Raw genomic sequence first — 19642 nt, forward strand, 5'->3', positions numbered from 1 at the left:
AATATAGACATTTTTACTCTGAGGATTGGTATAGAGGATTTGGTGCTTGACTGGGAAGAAAAAGAATTTCAACTCTGTCTTATGTACTAATAGTTACCTGCCCTTGGGCAAGTCACATAACCTGCCATGGTTTTCTTATCTGTAAAGTGGAATTAATAATCATCCTCGCCCTGCATATCACAGATCAGGTGGACTTATGTGTGTATATACACATAAATACATACATGCATATACAAATGCATTGAGACAATGAATTATTATATATGTGTGAAATTCCATTATTAATAGTATAGCTCCCAGCTGAAAAGCTTAGATTAATTATAAATTGCTTCTCAATAAGAATGTAGTATCTATTTCTTTTCACTGAGTCTAGTTTTATTTAAACTGTTTTCAGAGCTTGAGATGTGGGACCACAGGAGTGGTGACTTTCATCAGGGGCAACATGCTACATGTGGCCTGGGTGGGTGATTCCCAGGTTATGCTTGTGAGAAAGGGCCAAGCTGTTGAACTAATGAAGCCACACAAACCAGACAGAGAGGTAAGTATGGTCTGTTTTAATAGAGCCCATGCTCTAGTTATTAGTTTAAATTTTCTAGTTATTGATTAAGATTCACTTACTTTTTTTTTTTTTTTTTTTGAGACGGAGTTTTGCTCTGTTGCCCAGGCTGGAGTGCAATGGTGTGATCTTGGCTCACTGCAACCTCCGCCTCCTGGGTTCAAGTGATTCTCCTGCCTCAGCCTCCTGAGTAGCTGGGATACAGGCATGTGCCACCACGCCCGGCTAATTTTTGTATTTTTAGTAGAGATGGGGTTTCACCATGTTGGCCAGGCTGGTCTTGAACTCCTGACTTCAGGTGATCTGCCTGCTTCAGCCTCCCAAAGTGCTGAGATTACAGGCGTGAGCCACCGCGCCTGGCCAGGATTCACTTAATTATTACAATTATTGCTATCACATCAGCAACTGTGCCCACCCTCCAATGGAGAAACAAAGAGTACCTTTTCATGAGCTGATGAGTATTATATCTGTTGTTTACTGTTAAAGTAAATGAATAAATCCTGAATCCAGTTATTTGCTTCTTTTTATTGCGTTGCTGTTTAGGATGAAAAGCAGAGAATTGAGGCCCTTGGAGGTTGCGTAGTCTGGTTTGGTGCCTGGAGGGTGAATGGAAGTCTGTCGGTCTCCAGAGCTATTGGTAGGAAAAACAAATTTTTGTTTCTCCAAACTGTCCTCTTCTAGTTCATTGTCCTGTATTAACTCTGATACAGGGAACCTGAGATGATAATTTATATTACTAGAATGCTTATTATTATTTAAAATAATAATTGGATAATGTATCTTTTAATTGTTTGATTTAGTTAAACCTGTATATTTATATACTTAAATTCCATTATTGAAAGAGAACTGCCAGGCTCAGTGGCTCACGCCTGTAATCCCAGCACTTTGGGAGGCTGAGGCAGGCGTATCACGAGGTCAGGAGTTTAAGACCAGCCTGGCCAACATAGTGAAACCCCATCTCTATTAAAAATACAAAAAATTAGCCGGACGTGGTGGCGAGCACCTGTAATCCCAGCTACTTGGGAGGCTGAGGCAGGAACATTGCTTGAACCTGGGAAGCAGAGGTTGCAGCTAGTGGAGATCGTGCCATTGCACACCAGCCTGGGTGACAGTGTGAGACTCCGTCTCAAAAAAAAAATAAAAGAGAACCATATCAAGAAATGCAGAATTTTCTAGTTTCTATACATTTTAAATTTTATGGAAGCCTTCAATCATTAGTACACAAATCTGCTTCAAACCCACAGTGGCTGGGGCAGGCACAGTGGCTCACACCTGTAATCCCAGCACTTTGGGAGGCTGAAGCGGGCTTGAGCCCAGGAGTTAAAGACCAGCCTGGGCAATGTAAGGCTTCATCTCTTAAAAAAGCAAAAAACAAAAAAAACAAAGGCTGGGCGCAGTGGGTCATGCCTGTAATCCCAGCACTTTGGGAGGCTGAGGCAGGCAGATCATGAGGTCAGGAGCTGGAGACCATCCTGGCTAACACGGTGAATCCCCGTCTCTACTAAAAATATAAAAAAATAGCTGAGTGTTGTGGCACACGCCCGTAGTCCCAGCTACTCGGGAGGCTGAGGCAGGAGAATCGCTTGAATCTGGGAGGCGGAAGTTGCAGTGAGTTGAGATCGCGCCACTGCACTCCAGGCTGGGCGACAGAGCGAGACTCCGTCTCAAAAAAAAAATAAAAATAAAAAAAAATCTGGGCTTAGTGGCTTGTGCCTGTAGTCCTAGTACACAGGAGGCTGAGGCGGAAGGATTGCTTGAGTCCAGGAGTTTGAGGCTATAGTGAGCCAAGATTGTGCCACTGCACTCCAGCCTGGGCCAAGGGAGTGAGATCCTGTCTTAAAACAAAACCAAAAAATCATAGTGTTTCTTATTTCATTGCATTTTGGGTCAAATCAGTATTTTCCAGAGATGGAAGCCTTTCTCCATATTTTATCCACATTTATTTTGTTTATGCCTCTAAATTATTTCAATGAATTTTAAAATGACATAAATAACAGAATAAGTTGATAGGAAAAACATTGTGCTTTTTATATTAAAACTACTTTCTGTATGTGGAATACAGTGACTTGTCAGATAACCCAGGGGTTTCAAAGAACCCTATATCCCTGGGACTTAAATTTTTCAAAAGAAGGGGAAAGTCAAAGTCAATGAAACTCGGTCTAAAACATAGAGATTAAACAGCTAAGTTGGCTGGACAAAATGCAAGGGTGTAAGTTCAAAGAATTAAGCTATTTCTGTCTTTGTCTCACTTTGGGTCCTGGGTTTATTATTTTAGGCTTCATGGCTTAGCTTCACTCTTGTTTTTTTTTAAAAAGAATAAATCAATATGTATATCTATATGGGTGATATGTACATTACATGTATACTGCAGTTTTTAATCTCTGCTTCCCTAAAGAAATGAAGTAATCAGACATGGTTGGAATTCACATCTAGTCTCAAAATTTAGTTAACAATTACCAAAAAATTCCAGAACATGAAGAAAATCTGAAAGGATTTAGCTTTCACCACTGATCTGAGTTCCTCCCACTCTTTGGGAAGGTGCTGGCAAGCTGTGAAGTGGCCCAAATGTGAGTAGAAAGCTGAAAGAGAAATAGAGAGCTGAAAGAGTCTACAAATACCTCCTGAAAAATTGAGAGGTGGCTTGACCTTAGACTGGAGGGAGTTATTAGGAACTCTAGAATAAGGCCAAAAAGGGGAAATATCTCATTTCTAAAATATACCCTTATATGGAATTATTATTATTATTATTATTATTATTATTATTATTATTGTTATTGGTGGGGAAAAGTCTTTATCATGCACATTGTAGGTTTAGCAGGACCCACCACCCATCAAATGCTATCCTTGACTGAAAATCACTGAACCAGAGGACTATACTATCTGTGGAACCAATTTACATTAATGATCATTACATGAGTGCTTGAGTGAGCAGTGAATTAGGTTGACAACTCAAACCAAACACCTATTTCTCCTGAACTGACCTTTGTCAGAGGATTGAGGATCATCTTTAATGCTTGTTACAGAACTAACTTAATAGAGAATACCAGCCTCTTCTTCTAAAAGGGAAACCCAAAGCAGGGAAGAATGTCCCTTAATAAGTGACAATCTCAGAGAGAAGGCTGGGTGTGGCAGCCAGCACTGTGGAAGGCCAAGGTGGGAGGAATGCTTGAGCCCAGGATTTTGAGACCAACCTGGGCAACATAGTGATACTCGTCTCTATTTTAATAATAAAAAATAAACAATCTAAGAGTGGATAAGGGAGACTTCATACATAGTGACTTTTGAATTGAATGTGGAGGATAATGTGCTGGGAAGGAAATCCCTACACAGGTAGAGGGGAATATAAATACACAGGGGTTTGAAAAGGCATGGCATGTTTTAGGAAAAGCAACAAGTACAGGAGGTTAGAGCAGAGATGGGAGTGGTAAGAGATTAGCAGTGTTGGTGCCAGATTGCAAAGGGCCTTATGTGCGAGGCTAAGTAGTCTGGACTTTACCAGGTGAATACGCAGAGGGGCCACAGGGTCAGATTTGTATTTATAAAGATATTTGTATGGAAGCTGGGCTAGAGTAGAAACAGCCTGGCTGGGAGACATTCATACAGTTTGTTACAGAGATGAGGAGAGCTAAAAAGGGATATGGAGGAGGATATCAACTGATGAGATGGATTGCTAGGTGGGAAAACCTACTAATCAACAAACAATCTGGCACCGGGAATAGGCAGTAACATAAAGGAGCAAGTGTAGATTTAGTTTCTTGGGCAGTTTGATGGTGAAGGAGAGAAAGGAAATAGTGTGGTGGCTTAAGGCAAAAGCTGATTCAGGAAAGGGTTCCTTTTTATTGTTTCTATTTTTAGGATGAGGAGATTTTAGATTTGAGCATGTTTGTAGGAAAAGGAAGAGAGCAAGTAGAGGAGAAATTGAAGACGAGAGAGTAGAGAAGCCAGAGTCCTAGGGAGACAGGACCAGCAGCACAGGTTCACTGTTAGGATGGGAAAAGAACACTGCTTACCCTGAGAAAATGGTAGCTGATATGGGAGAATCTCTACAGATTAAACAAACAGTGCGTGTATGGCAAGGGTGGGAGGGGAATTGAGAAAATTCAAGCCTGATCAACTTGTCTTTGAAGTAGGAAATTAGGCCATTTACCAAAATCCAGTAGCTTAAGTGGATGAGGGAGTTGAAGAATTTGACAAAGAACTGGAAACCACATGGAATAAAATAGGGGGCTGCAAAAGGACAAGAAAAAGGACTCCTGGGCAGAGTTCAGCTCTACTCAGGAAAAAAAATGATACTTATAAAAATGAAAAGGTTTTCAACAGTTTCTCCCCATGAGCCCTTCAGACTTGTGATCCAAAGTTGACAGAGGCATGATATGTTTCCTAACATATGGAGAGAAGAGGTTGAAGACAAAAGGATGTTGCCATTTCTACCATGAAATGGATATTCATGCCCTCCTACCGAATTTGGGGGCGAAATGTCATGAATTTGACACCCAACAGTAGAGCAGGTGAAAAGCCAGAACTTTGGCAGCATTTTCTCTGTACAAATCTTCGTATGTTCTGTTCCAAACTAACAGTTGCAGTAGTCTTTTAATTGAAGCACTAAAACAAGATTTTTGGGAACAGTGTGACTCAGATCACATTTATTTTTAGAGGTGGAATTCAGAAAATAATAATGATGATAATCATGTAGTCAGGTAGAGTAGGGGATGGGAACTTTAGTAAATTGGTGAAGGACACTGAATCCTATATTGGATTTTATTTATTTATTTATTTATTTTGAAATATCTTTAAAATTTTTGCATTTTCTGCTTAAATAAATTGAGTTTTAATGAGTTCTAACAGGCTATGGAGGCACCTTAGCATATAAGCGAAGCTGATTAAATCAAAAGCATGCTTGGAAAAGATGGTTTTGACTCCTGTAAGAAATAATGAATGAGGGCTGGGCGCAGTGGCTCATGCCTATAATCCCAGCACTTTGAGAGGCCCAGGTGGGTAGATCACAAGGTCAGGAGTTCAAGACCAGCCTGACCAACATGATGAAACCCTGTCTCTACTAAAAACACAAAAATTAGCTGGGCATTGTGGTGCGTGCCTGTAATCCCAGCTACTTGAGAGGCTGAGGCAGGAGAATTGCTTGAATCCAGGAGGTGGAGGTTGCAATGAGCTGAGATCACACCACTGCACTCCAGCCTGGGCGACAGAGCGAGACTCTGTCTCAAAAAAAAAAAAAAAAAAAAAGAAAGAAAGAAATAATGAACGAATGAATGGAGAAGAGCCTAGATATGAGTAAGATGAGAGGGTGTGTTTGTGAATGGAAGGAGTGAAATGAACATTTATAATGTCGAAGACTAATTTCTTACCTAATAGATACACTAACCCAGGTAATTACATTAATTATTTGTTGCTCCGTGTATCTAATCATGCAACCTGCTGGATAGGGCATGTGCCCACATTGGTTCTAGCAGAGTTATCCATAGGGTTCCTAATGAGCTTTCTAGACTATTTGAGGATTAAACAGAGATGTAAAATGTTGGAAAGAAACTTTTTTTTATTTGAGACAGTCTCTCTCTGTCATCCAGGCTGGAGTGCAGTGGCGCAATCTGGGCTCACTGCAACCTCTGCCTCCTGGGTTCAAACAATTCTCCTCCCTCAGCCTCTTGAGTAGCTGGGACTTCACATGCACGTCACCAGGCCTGGCTAATTTTTGTATTGTTAGTAGAGACAAGGTTTCACCATGATGGCCAGGCTGGCTTCGTACTCCCGACCTCAAGTATCCTCCCACCTTGGCCTCCCAAAGTGCTGGGATTACAGGCATGAGCCACTGCGCCTGGCCAACTTTCTTGTGTCAAAAAGAACCTATAACAGATACTAGAAATAATGAATATATAGTCAGATTACTCAAGTGAGTTTATCTTCATTTTAATCTTCCCTGAGTCAAAAAGTTCGGTTTTAGTGCAATGGAAAGGATAGTAATTGATGAGAGTTGTGTAGGTGACAAGTAGAAGAGCTAGGATTTGGACCCAGGCAGTCTGACACTAGTGCTGGTGTCCTTAACCACTAAGCAGTATGCCACTGCTATACAGTAAAGCCCTTTGTAAATATCTGGAGTTTATTTCTTGTTTTTATAATACTATGTAATGATGATTTAGGATACCCTACTCTAGGAATTATTGCTCAGTACCCTGTATGTGGTTCGTTTTTATTTTTTTGTAAAGAAGTGAATGAGAGGCCAGATGCGGTGGCTCATGCCTGTTACCCCAGCACTTTGGGAGGCCGACGCAGGCAGATTATCGGAGGTCAGGAGTTCGAGACCAGCCTTCGGAGGTGAGGCAGAGATTGTGAACCTGGAGGCAGAGGTGCAGTGAGCCGATTGTGCCATGATCCAGCCTGGGAACAGAGCAAGAAAAAAAAAAGAAAAGAAAAGAAAAGAAAAGTGAATGAGAGCCGGGTGTGGTGGTTCATGCCTGTAATCCCAGCACTTTGGGAGGCCAAGGTGGGCAGATGGATTGTTTGAGGCCAGGAGTTCAAGACCAGCCTGGGCAACATAGTGTGATCCTATCTCTACAAAAAAAAAAAAAAATAGAAAAATTAGCTGGGCGTGGTGGTGTGCACCTGTAGCCCCAGCTACTTGGGAGGTTGAGGTAGGTGAATCACCCAAGCCTGGGAGATCGAGGCTGCAGTGAGCCCTGATCGCGCCACCGCACTCCAGCCTGGGCAACAAAAAAATTTTTTAAAAAGTGAATGAGAGTCCCTTGTTGTAGTCATAAGCTACTTGGTTACCTCATAGGCTAAGGACCCTTTTGCTGCGCTCTCACAAGGTACCTAAAGGAATGTAATCAATGTAAACAATGAATGGATTTGGAAGTGCTCTGGATCTGAAAGTCCTAAATGATCAATTATCTCAGTAGTCTAGTGATAGAAACCTAGTTTAGTGTGGGCCCGAGGTCTGCAGTCTCACTCCTACCCCAAACACCCTACTCTCCAACTGCACATTACTCCCTAACAGTTGCCTCTGCCTTTGCTTATCCTGTTCCCTCAATTGAGGCAACTTCTCTGCCTGGTGATAACTAACTTACCCTTCAGGACCAGCTCAGATGTCATTCTGTGAGAGGATGAGCTAAGCAAGAAAAGGAAGAGAGAAAGGCCCAGAAAGACCTTGGGTTCTCACAGTTGTTAATAAGTGGGGAAATGCACAATAACAATAAAGACAGAAGTGGGGTGATCGATGATCAGAGCCATATGAAGAATATGGCAGTCTCTAAATATAAGAGAAAAATGGCCATACATTTTGTCTGTTCTCTAGAAGTTACAGGTAAAGCACCATTAAAAAATAGAAAGCCAAGTGGGTTGGGAATCAAGAAAACTGCATTCAGCTCCCATGTGTGAGGCCTTGGGTCAGCCACATAACTCTTCCTGGCTTAAGGGAGTTAGACTTGATTTATAAAATCTCGTGTAACTGAAACCTTCCTTCTTGCTCGCAGCATGAAGCTATTTATTGATTTCTAAACAAGAATAGAACAAAAATTATTTAATGAAGAGAATGATCAGAGCTTTGGTTTGTTTCTTTCAATGTGGACTTGTTTTCAAATTTCAATTAAATCAAAACCACCTGCAAAAGAACAGATCTACTGAATCAACCATGTCTTCCTACACAGTGTACTGAATTTTTCAGTACAGCAACAAACTTAGATCTGACATTGTTGTTACACTCAGCTAGGCCTAAATCATAGCCAGAGGCGCAGATTCAGAGTCTAAGCTGGGTAAGGATTTATGCCCAGTAACTAGCAATTATTTAACTGGGAGTAAGGAGTAAGCAGATCTGATTACCAGAGAATTTAAGTATTTTGTCAAAAACTATTTTATAAATTCTTTCCAGTCAATTCAGTTCACAATCCAGTAAGTTGTGATCAGAGTCATGGCATTGGTCATAAATGTTCTTAGCATGCAAGGTAAAACAAAGGCTAATGATGCCCCTACACTCTGCTTCCCGCAGGAGATGCTGAACATAAGCCATATATCTGTGGGGATGCAGATTCTGCCTCCACTGTTCTGGATGGGACCGAAGACTACCTCATTCTGGCCTGTGATGGCTTCTATGACACCGTGAACCCTGATGAGGCAGTGAAAGTTGTGTCCGACCACCTGAAAGAGAATAACGGAGACAGCAGCATGGTTGCCCACAAATTAGTGGCATCAGCTCGTGATGCTGGGTCAAGTGATAACATCACGGTTATTGTGGTATTCCTGAGGGACATGAACAAAGCTGTAAATGTTAGTGAGGAATCAGATTGGACAGAGAACTCTTTTCAAGGAGGGCAAGAAGATGGTGGGGATGATAAGGAGAATCACGGAGAGTGCAAACGCTCTTGGCCTCAGCACCAGTGCTCAGCACCAGCCGACCTAGGCTATGATGGGCGTGTGGATTCATTCACTGATAGAACTAGCCTGAGCCCAGGGTCCCAAATCAACGTGCTGGAAGACCCAGGCTACCTAGATCTCACACAAATAGAAGCAAGCAAACCTCACAGTGCCCAGTTTTTGCTACCAGTTGAGATGTTTGGTCCTGGTGCACCAAAGAAAGCAAATCTTATTAATGAGTTAATGATGGAGAAAAAATCAGTTCAGTCATTATTGCCTGAATGGAGTGGTGCTAGAGAGTTTCCCACTGCTTTCAATTTGGGTTCAACAGGGGAGCAGATATACAGAATGGAGAGCTTGTCTCCTGTCTTTTCAGGGTTGGAAAATGAACAGTTCAAATCCCTGGGAAACAGAGTTTCTAGATTGTCTCATTTACGCCACCACTACTCAAAGAAGTGGCACAGATTCAGGTTTAATCCAAAGTTGTATTCATTTCTCTCTGCTCAAGAGCCTTCCCACAAAATAGGCACTAGCCTGTCCTCACTTACTGGAAGTGGGAAGAGAAATAGGATAAGAAGTTCTCTGCCATGGAGGCAAAATAGTTGGAAAGGGTACAGTGAAAACATGAGGAAGCTCAGAAAGACTCATGATATTCCATGCCCAGATCTTCCTTGGAGCTATAAAATAGAATAATTTTTCTTTCAAGTAGGTTAGCTAGCTCTCCCCCAATAAAAATACCACTATCAGAGTAGAAACAAGGTAGACATTTCTAAAACATGTGCTTCATTATGAATCCATGGATGGCTCAATTCTTAAATGTAAATAGATCTCTAGGAAACTCAAAGTACAGTGTTTTCAATCTAAAAAAAGTACTGGCAGTTTCACTCACAAAATTACACAGCTGGTCCCTGTGATGTGTCTCGACACCAATACACAACCCCCTTCCCACCATCCCTTCAGTCACTAGTGGAAGCTTTCAAGTTAGTTATTTCAGTCGGGATATACAGTGTTGAAATCTCAATGCGGTTGAAATCTGGTCTGATGTGCCTAATTTATCTGTGGAAAATTTAATACTGAATTAAATTTGGTTGGGAAATGTCCCTCAAAATCCTGGGCACTATGAAGGAACCCCCTGCCCCCTCACCTTTTTGGGTAGGTAAAAGACTAAAAGCCATATGGATTTTAACTGATAACAATGAAAGTGGTAAATCAGTTTAAAAGTGTCATATTCTCAGACTTGTGAGGCGGTTTATAGTCAGAAAGAGTTACGGATTTTTTTCCTGTAACATAAAAGATTGTGAACTTTTTTTAAATTAAAAAATGTTTCCTAGGGCTGTAGTTATTTGGGAGTTTCATAACCTGTTATGGTGCTTTTGGTGGAATTTTTATTATTTAGCATTTTAGGAGACCACTGTCAACTGGTTTTAATCTATGATGCTAATGTGTTTTCCACTGTACCCTCATCTCAGGAATAAAACTGCTTTAACGGAGATGATGTCAGGTACAAATACACTATAGAGTCAAGATGCCATTTACAAAGAAAATCAAAAGCATTTCTATATTGTCTTTTTTTAGTTCAGACAGCAAAGGCATGTACTACTATAAAATACAAAGTGATTTTAGAGAATGAAAAATGCTACTTTTATCTTCTCTAAAATTATTTCCCCCAAGGGAGTGAAGTAATTGGAATGAAGGAGGCTGAAAGTATTGCCTAAAGTGAGCCCAGAGGCCACTGAGAATGCAGATTACTGACAGCCAGGTCTGTTTAGTTGTAATTGGAAGACACATCAGTGTCCTGCTTACATGTAGCTTCAGACTGCAGACAGGACATGTGCTTTTCATTTCAATATTTAGTTATATTTGATATTTTGAAACTGTCTGCTTTTTGCTATTTCTGCAGTTTCAAGCTAGAAGCATGTTGTCAACTAAAGACAACAAACTATCAGATTCATTCATTCAGTGAAGCAGCCTCTGATTCTCTAAGAGTCACGAATGTCTTGGTGTTACCCTCCCCTAGTCCTAGTCAACCGCAGACCAGCCCGGCCAATGCCTATGGGTGGCCCCTCTGGAGTGCTCACTCACAAGGGTGAGTGCTCTCGCTAAGAAGTGTCCCCCGCCTAATCATGTGTTTATAGGATAGTACACGTTCCCCAGGCCCATAACAGAGGACTAAAATCTCTTAATTTTAAAGACACAGATGACTGGCATATTTTGGGTACCTGTATAGCTATATCAAATAGACAAAAACAGCTTCACTTTAGCAATGATCAGATTGTTAATCTACAGATTTTATTTTTAAAAATTTGGATGTTAAGTAGAGACTTTCGGTATTTGTTTTCTCTTGATTTTGAAGTCATTTCTTCTTCTCACATCTGTGACAAATGGTTGAAAAGGAGTCAGCATGGCCCCAACGATAGCGCTGGAACCTTTTCATCATTCCGAGGCTTTGCCTCATACATGGTCCTCACTCGTATCTGTCACTTTCTGAAGCCTAGATCTTGTTAACCCATCAGGTGCAGTGTCAGTTTCAAATCAAATTATCTAAGAAAACAAGAAAACAGAGGCAGCAGACTATTGGTACACATTGTAGTCCAAAGTGCTTAGCGAAGTAAAAAAAAAAAGCTTTTTAAAATTTCTATTGTTGTCTATTGGTAATGTTTTTGATCAGAATAAAGAAGGTAAAGGGAAAAAGTTACACGTGCTAGGCTTTCTCAGTGGGGAAAAAAACGGCTGGATAAAACTGGGACAAACACAGACCCATCTTTAAGGGTCTGGATTTTGTAGGTCCGACTACATAGCAGTGTTAACTCATTTCTCATGCCATTAGCTCTCTACAAAATAAAGCAAAGTAGTTCTAGTGTGGTCGTTATAAATTGTGAAAAATAGCAACTATTCATTTGTTCACAACATGCGTATTTATAGAGTAGTTAGGTACCATTTGTAAGGTAAATCCTTTAAAATTCTATAATACATACTAAAATAGTGGTTATTGGTCTGATATATGCTGCTCTTGGTTCTATAAACTAGATAAAAAGCAGTGCTTTGTGAAATGCAGTGTTCTCTCTTAATGCCACTGGTGATAGGAAGTAGTTCCCTTCAGTTCAAATCTTGTGCCCTTATTTGCTGCTTGCTGACGTAAGCAATAAGTAACCCTCTAACTAATGGTATCTACATATTTCTGTAACTTGTATTTAATGATGGTGTATCTGGTGATTGTAAAAATATTAGACAGATATAAAAGTATCTATATAATATCTATAAACTGTTAATGCTGAGGTATAGTCTGTGAATTATGTGTTTTGTATTTTTATTCATTGTGTAATTTAGTGGTGGTGAAAGTTCTACACTCAATCCTTAAAGAGTGGCAGTATCCCTTTTTCAATTTAACATGGTCTGCATCAATCTGTTTGCCTGCTAAACAAGTTTTGTTAGAATAGGAAATAGTAAAATAAATCCAAACAAGAGTGTAGTATTGGTTAGGGAAACAGACTTCAGGTCACCAACTGAAGTCATTACAAACTCCTTGTACATTCACTGTGAGTTTCAAAGGGAGTCAGTCCCTAATTTAAAGGTTTCCTTTGTTCACTTTCTAGATGTGTACTTTTGAGGGATATGAGGTTAGGCAACATTACAGCAACACACACTGGGGCTATTAATCCCATTTAGGTCTGTACTAAGGAGGATGGGTAGAAACACATGTATATACCTTTTCTTCACCTAGAAGTGCCATCCATTGTCCTTGAATTATTAGGATTAAAGTTACTGTTGCATTTAGGAGGCTCCTTGAAAGTAACACCTTTTCCAAGGACAATGGCAACCATGTCAATGTCAACACTGAGTCTAACTTTGACCACATTTATAGTGGGATAGTGTCAATACTGCATTTTCATGACAACCACACTCCACTACTGGAACACTGTGCCAGTGAGAACTGCAACATCCAGTGGGCAGATGAAGATAATGCATGGCCAAGTTCAGTGTTTACAGATAAAACTGCTGTGGTTCAAGTACTTCCTTCCCCATCAAATCCTTGCTAAGGCTTTGTGGGAAAATGATCTAAATTATTGTTTTAATTTTTAAACCTAATTTATTCACTCAGTGAACATTCTTACCTAAGCAAGGCTATAAAAGGGAATACTACTGTTCTGTCCACACTTTAATTTGAGACCATTTTTCTTTGAATCGTTAAGTTAGCAAAAGAAATTTTTTTCACCTTTGAAAATCACGTGATGTTAAAGGACAAATGCCCACTCTTCTATTCTGATCTGCAAATAGCTTAAAAATCTCTTGCAAAACAAAGTAAGATACTACCAGTATTATAACACAATGATTTTCCAGACAAATGGTATGGTGTTGAAAAATAACTGTTACTTCCTATAGCAGCATTTTATCTTCTATTTTGAAGACTATTTATTGTACTAATTAGAAAACATGAAATAGGACAGGGAACTCCAGACTGACACAGCAGTTGTTTTTGAAAAGGAAATAAACTTTGATGAATTAGATAATCCAGATACATCATTGTAAACTCTTACTCTAGGTGCTCTTTGGTGAGAGACAGGCTTTGTTCTCTTGTTCATAACATTTCTCTGCAAAGAATTCTCTATGGAGTGAAGCGAATGAAGTGAATTATTTCTTACCAAATAATCAATTTACAAATCTCTACATCTCACTGTTGAGTTCAGTTGTAGTCATGAGTGATCCTTCATATTTTATTAAAACTGTTCATTCAGGTAAGGAGTATGTTGAAATTTTGCCAATTATCTTAATAAAACCCGGCAATTTAAAAACCACTAGTCATTTGTCTTTTTATTTAAAGGAAAGGTAAGTTATTTAGTGTTTAAATTTGTGCAGATTTCTTCAGAACTGGAAAATAAAATCCTGAGATGGACGTTTTCTTAAGCTTGGAAGCTTGGAACATTTAAAAAGAAGATTTGCTAAATGCTGCTGTAACATTATTTTACCCTAGAAGAGAGGTATTTAGCCTTATACATGTTCTCTTCATCAGCTGAACTGCGAGGAGAGGGAGCGGTGTTAGAATCCTAAAAGAAAAGAGGAACCGGACCTGCCAAGGACTAAGCGGTGGGTCATCAAATCTCCCAGCTACTTCATTCTTAGAACTCCGCATCTAACCAAGCTTTCCCCTTTTGCTTAGCCTCTCTGAGTTTCAAGCTAGAAGAAAGTAAGGAAATCATCAGGTGAGCTGTGGTGGAAAGCCTCCCAAGGATTATTGATAAGTGAGTAAAAGGAGATAGAGACAAAAAGGAGAATGTGAGGGAGGGAAGTCACTTACGACACCTGCATCTGAAAGGAGGGAACTGACCTTACAAACGAGTCAACCTTGTCAATACACTGCCCTGTTCTCCTGCCTACCAGTAAGGAAGGCCTTTACAATTAACTTTACATAGTTTCAAAGATCTTCAACTCCTAATTCCCTAAATTCATTCAGTCCTTGGCATGACTTTATATAGAACCAAATGAACAATTGAGAAAAAAAAGGTGAAGTTTTGAAAGAAGGACATATTTGAAGGGGTTTACTAAAGCAGGGAATGACAAAAAAAGGAACATTTTGATTAATAAGTGTTACATTTGAAAAAATTCCCTAAAATACGGTATTACTTAGATCAAAAGGAACAGCTCTTTCTGAAGGAGCAGCACACAGCAAGACAGAAGGGAACCACTAGGTACAGTAAAATCATTTGAACATCATAGAAATTTACCCAAGTTACCAAATTATCAGAAACAACGGTCTGTACTGACAAGCTGCGTAACTGAGCATTCCCCCCACACCCGCCCCCTGTTGCTGTCAGTGTGCATCATTTCATTTCCTTTCCTTCTTTTGAGATGGAGTTTCATTCTGTCACCCAGGCCGGAGTGCAGTGACATGATCTTGGCTCACCACAACCTCTGCCTCCCAGGTTCAAGCGATTTCCTGCCTCAGTCTCCCAAGTAGCTGGGATTACAGGTGCCCGCCACCACACCCAGCTCATTTTTTTATTATTAGTAGAGACAGGGTTTCACCATGTTGGCCAGGCTGGTCTCGAACTCTTGACCACAGGTGATCCACCCTCCCACCTTGGCCTCCCTAAGTGCATCATTTTCTTTTTGATTGCAAGTTTCTACCTGTCTTTTTTTTTTTTTTTTTTTTTTTGAGACAAGAGTCCTGCTCTGTCACCCTGGCTGGAGTGCAGTGGTGCAATCTCGGCTCACTGCAACCTCTGCCTCCCAGGTTCAAGCAATTCTCGTGCCTCAGCCTCCCAGGATGCTGGGATTACAGGCATGGGCCACCATGCCTGGCTTTTGTATTTTTAGTAGAGATGGGGTTTTGCCATGTTGGCCAGACTGGTCTTGAACACCTGACCTCAAGTGATCTGCCTGCCTCGGCCTCCCCAAGTGCTGGGATTTACAGGTGTGAGCCACCACGCTCGGCCCCGTCTGTCATCTTAACAGCAATTAGTAAAGAACACTTTTTCTGTTGTGCTTTAGGGAACCTCCTTTTGCTTGGCCTAGGAATAACCTTATGGAAGATCCCTTATTTACATTTCAAACAAGTCACATTCTTTTCTGAGAGCCCCAACTGTTGAATATGTTTAGTGAGAAGTGCTCTTCCCTGGGCAGTTGGTTGAGCCTGCCTCTTATGCTGAGCTGTAGGATGCTCCCCCAGTCACGCCACCTCCAGATGAAGTGTGTCCTCTCCTCATTGTGCAAACAAGGGCCCTCACACACAGGTTCTATTTGATTTTTATCATCTTGCTTTAGGACCAGGGAAACAAATGTGAAAAACTGTCAAGAATGATACACATTTGGAGAAGCCATTTTCCAAATGAGTAACTGGAGTTTAACTAAAGATGATGAAAAAGTTGTCCCTGCTAGTCATTACACTGAGTAGTATGATAGCTACAGGATTAGGGGTGGCCAATTAAGCCAAATCGAGTTGCTACGGGCTCACTAGGTCAAATGAAACCCAGTGGGAGGTGAGCCTATGGAGCAGCCTTTCCCAAATGCACACCAGGAGACACTGACTGACCTGAAGGTCTCGGGCAAGGACTCTGGCCAGCAGGGTCTGCAGAGCAGGAATGGAAGGGAGACTCCCCGTCAACATGCCAGCCAGAGAAAAGGATTTTAGAAAGAGAGCAGCCCGTACTATTGATGCCCCAAACTACACTGTGGCTAATCTTATCATTTGCTCTTAAGCATCCCTAAGCAGAGTTCTAAAACTTCTATAAATCTAGACTATGAAGGCACGTATTGGTAGATGTGAGAATGAGAGGTAGAATGAGGAGAAATCTAAAAATATTACCACATAAAAATTCAAATGAATATGCAAAAAAGAAAATAGCTCTTGGGGTTTTCTATTTCCCAAATTTTTCTAATCTTATCACCTTTATAATTTAAACATTAAATTAGATAAAAAAATTAAAAATGGCTCATTTTCTGAATTCTGGTTTTAGGATTAATTACACTCATGTTTTACATTCAATAAAATGTGTATTTTACATATATATATTTTTAAATCACAGCACTTCCAGCTTCCACTCTGGGATGTAGGGGTGGAAGGAGCATTTCTTCTACTCTTACAATGCAAACGAGCCAGATGAACTATAAATTAGGACATTTTTTCTAATCCATTGGAAAGCTGAGGTTGCAGAGTAACCAAATGGCCCCAAATGGAGAGGGGCAGTTGCCTGAAAGGGGAGAGAAGACATTAGCACTAGTTTCGTAGGGTCGTTGTAAACAGACACTGGAAAGAATAGGCTAGCTAAAAGTGATGATTGGTGAAGGCAGAATATGGGCTGCAGGAGTGTTAAGACCCCGGGGCCTGCAGAAACTAGGGGAGCCGCCCTATCTTGCAGGCTTTTTCTTTACAACCTCTACAGGGGCTCAGAGAAAATACTGTAAAGAGCCCTAAGAAGTGTCAGCTGTGACGCACACCCAGGGGAGTATACAGAGGCCCTGGGCGTGGGTAAAGGAACTTACCATACCCTTTCTCTCATCTCACAGAACAAAAGCATCCTATGAGGGAAAAGGGGCACAAATACTGTTGCCGTCTGGACATCGGTGAAAAGTCACTGTGGCAGAGGGAAGGGACTATGGAAGAAAAGCCCCATCCCGGAGGAGGGGGCAGAAATATCACTGGGCCCCCAATTAGCTGGGAGGGGGCAAGTAAACCGAGACCCTCCCAAACCTAGGGACACAGTGCCTAAAACTGCAACCTAATCCAAGAACGCCAGCTCCTCCCCAGCCCCCGTTACACTTCAAGAAACAGCAGAGTATTTCCAGGAGGAGGACAGCAGAGCAACGGAAGCACAGAGAGAGACCCTCTTGGAGACCCAGCACAAAGCTTCTTTTTTTTTTTTTTTTTGAGACGGAGTCTTGCTCTGTCCCCCAGGCTGGAGTGCAGTGGCGCGATCTCGGCTCACTGCAAGCTCCGCCTCCCAGGTTCACGCCATTCTCCTGCCTCAGCCTCTCTGAGTAGCTGGGACCACAGGCGCCCGCCAACACGCCCGGCCAATTTTTTTTTTTGTATTTTTAGTAGAGACGGGGTTTCACCGTGTTAGCCAGGATGGTCTCGATCTCCTGACCTCGTGATCCGCCCACCTCGGCCTCCCAAAGTGCTGGGATTACAGGCTTGAGCCACCGTGCCCGGCCCCAGCACAAAGCTTCTGAGCCTGGAAACTCAGGGTCTGAAACACAGTGCTCTGGTATCCAACACCAATCAGAAATACAATGTATCATCACAGGAACTCGAGCCGACTAAGGATAATCATAGCAAATCCAATCTTGAACCAAGCACAACTCCTAACTACTATTAGATTGGCATAAAAGTAATTTTGGTTCTTGCCATTAAAAAAATGCAAAAACCACAATTACTTTTCCACCAGCCATAATACATTAATTCAACCTCTGCCAACAAAGGTCTTAGCAGCAGGAAAGGCCTCCTTACTTTCAGGTGTAAAAACTATTCACCAAAGTATCTTGTCCTATGTGAGATGTGTCGCTATTAACAAAATATATAGAGTCATATGAAAAGCCAAGAAGAAAACATTCTGAAGACATGAAACAATCATCAGAACCAGACTCAGATAACAGAGATTTTGGAAGTGAGAGAGAATTTTAAATAATAATTGTTTTGGGAGGCCGAGGTGGGAGGATGGCCTGAGGTCAGGAGTTCGAGACCAGCCTGGTCAACATGGCAAAACCCCGTCTCTACTAAAAGTACAAAAATCAGCCAGGCGTGGTGGTGCACCACCACGCCTGTAGTCCCAGCTACTCAGGAGGCTGAGGCAGGAGAATCGCTTGAACCTGGGAGGTGGAGGTTGCAGTGAGCTGAGATCGTACCACTGCACTCCAGCCTGGGCGACAGAGCGAGACTCTCTCAAACAAATAAAAAAAAAAATTATGGTTAATATGTTAAGAAAAATGGTGGATATTATGCAAGATAATGGGTGATTATAGCAAAGCAATGGAACCTATAATTAAATATTAATAGAAATGTAAGACATGAAAAATGCCATAATAGAGATGATGAATGCCTTCAGTTGGCTAGTCAGTAGGCTCTAAACTGCTGAAAAGAAAATCAGTAAAACTTGAAGTTAACAAAAATTACCTTAACTGAAACACAACAGAAAAAAATGAAGGGAAAACAAAATCAACCCAGAACGTAATATACAAAAGCTGTGGGGCAGTATCTGTGTAAAATATGCACAACTAGAATCCTAGAAGGAGAAGAGAAAGATAATGGTTAGAAGAAATATTTGAAGAAATAATGGCTTAGAGTTTTCCAAAACTAATGACAGACGCAAGACCACAGATACAAGAAACTCAGAGAACACCAAGCAAAGCTAGGCGAGGTGGGTCACACCTGTAACTGCAGCACTTTGGCTGGCTGAGGTGGGAGGATAGCTTAAACTTAGGAGTTCAAGACCAGCCTGGGCAATGCGGTGAAACCCCCCTCTGAAAAAAAAAAATTAGCTGGACATGGTGTGTGGCTTGCATTCCCAGCTACTCAGGCTGGACGGTTGAGGCTGCAGTAAGCTGTGATCATGCCACTGCTCTCCAGCCTGGGTGACAGAGCAAGACCTTGTCTCAAAAAAAAAAAAAAAAGGCCGGGCGTGGTGGCTCACGCTTGTAATCCCAGCACTTTGGGAGGCCGAGGCGGGTGGATCACGAGGTCAGGAAATCGAGACCGCGGTGAAACCTCATCTCTACTAAAAAATACAAAAAAATTAGCCGGGCGTGGTAGTGGGCGCCTGTAGTCCCAGCTACTCGGAGAGGCTGAGGCAGGAGAATGGCGTGAACCCGGGAGGCGGAGTTTGCAGTGAGCCGAGATTGCGCCACTGCACTCCAGCCTGGGCGACAGAGCGAGACTCCGTCTCAAGAAAAAAACAAACAAACAAACAAAAAAAACGGCTAGGCATGGTAGCTCACACCTGTAATCCCAGCACTTTAGGAGGCCAAGGCAAGCGGATCACTTGAGGCCAGCAACTTGAAACCAGCCTGGAAAACATGGAGAAACCCTATCTCTACTAAAAATACAAAAATTAGCTAAGCATGGTGGTGCACGCCTGTAATCCCCGCTACTAGGGAGGCTGAGACACAAGAATCGTGTGAACCTTGGAGGTGGAGGTCGCAGTGAGCTGAGATTAAGCCACTGCACTCCAGCCCAGGTGACAGAGCGGGACTCTGTCTCAAAAGAAAAAAAAAAATCAAGGCTGGGCCCGGTGG

The 19642-nt window shown here is 41.6% G+C and overlaps 2 protein-coding genes across 4 annotated transcripts in view; one reads left to right on the forward strand and one right to left on the reverse strand.

Annotated features, from left to right (window-relative positions):
* PPM1E (protein phosphatase, Mg2+/Mn2+ dependent 1E) overlaps window positions 1-11192 on the forward strand; it is a 216097-nt gene extending 204905 nt beyond the window's left edge. Inside the window, exons 5-7 of the mRNA XM_032162854.2 lie at window positions 395-538; window positions 1100-1193; window positions 8553-11192. Coding sequence (XP_032018745.1) covers window positions 395-538; window positions 1100-1193; window positions 8553-9610 — 1296 coding nt within the window. The 3' untranslated portion in view covers window positions 9611-11192. The remainder of the gene's footprint in view (window positions 1-394; window positions 539-1099; window positions 1194-8552) is intronic.
* The window catches only part of TRIM37 (tripartite motif containing 37), a 118276-nt gene continuing 109818 nt past the window's right edge, over window positions 11185-19642 (reverse strand). For all 3 annotated transcript variants that reach the window (XM_058445196.1, XM_032162850.2, XM_032162852.2), the window contains one exon: window positions 11185-11458. In XM_058445196.1, the coding sequence (XP_058301179.1) occupies window positions 11455-11458 (4 nt within the window). In that variant the 3' untranslated portion in view covers window positions 11185-11454. The remainder of the gene's footprint in view (window positions 11459-19642) is intronic.

The sequence above is a fragment of the Hylobates moloch genome, unplaced genomic scaffold (assembly GCF_009828535.3).
Source record: "Hylobates moloch isolate HMO894 unplaced genomic scaffold, HMol_V3 SCAFFOLD_10, whole genome shotgun sequence".
Lineage (NCBI taxonomy): Eukaryota > Metazoa > Chordata > Mammalia > Primates > Hylobatidae > Hylobates > Hylobates moloch.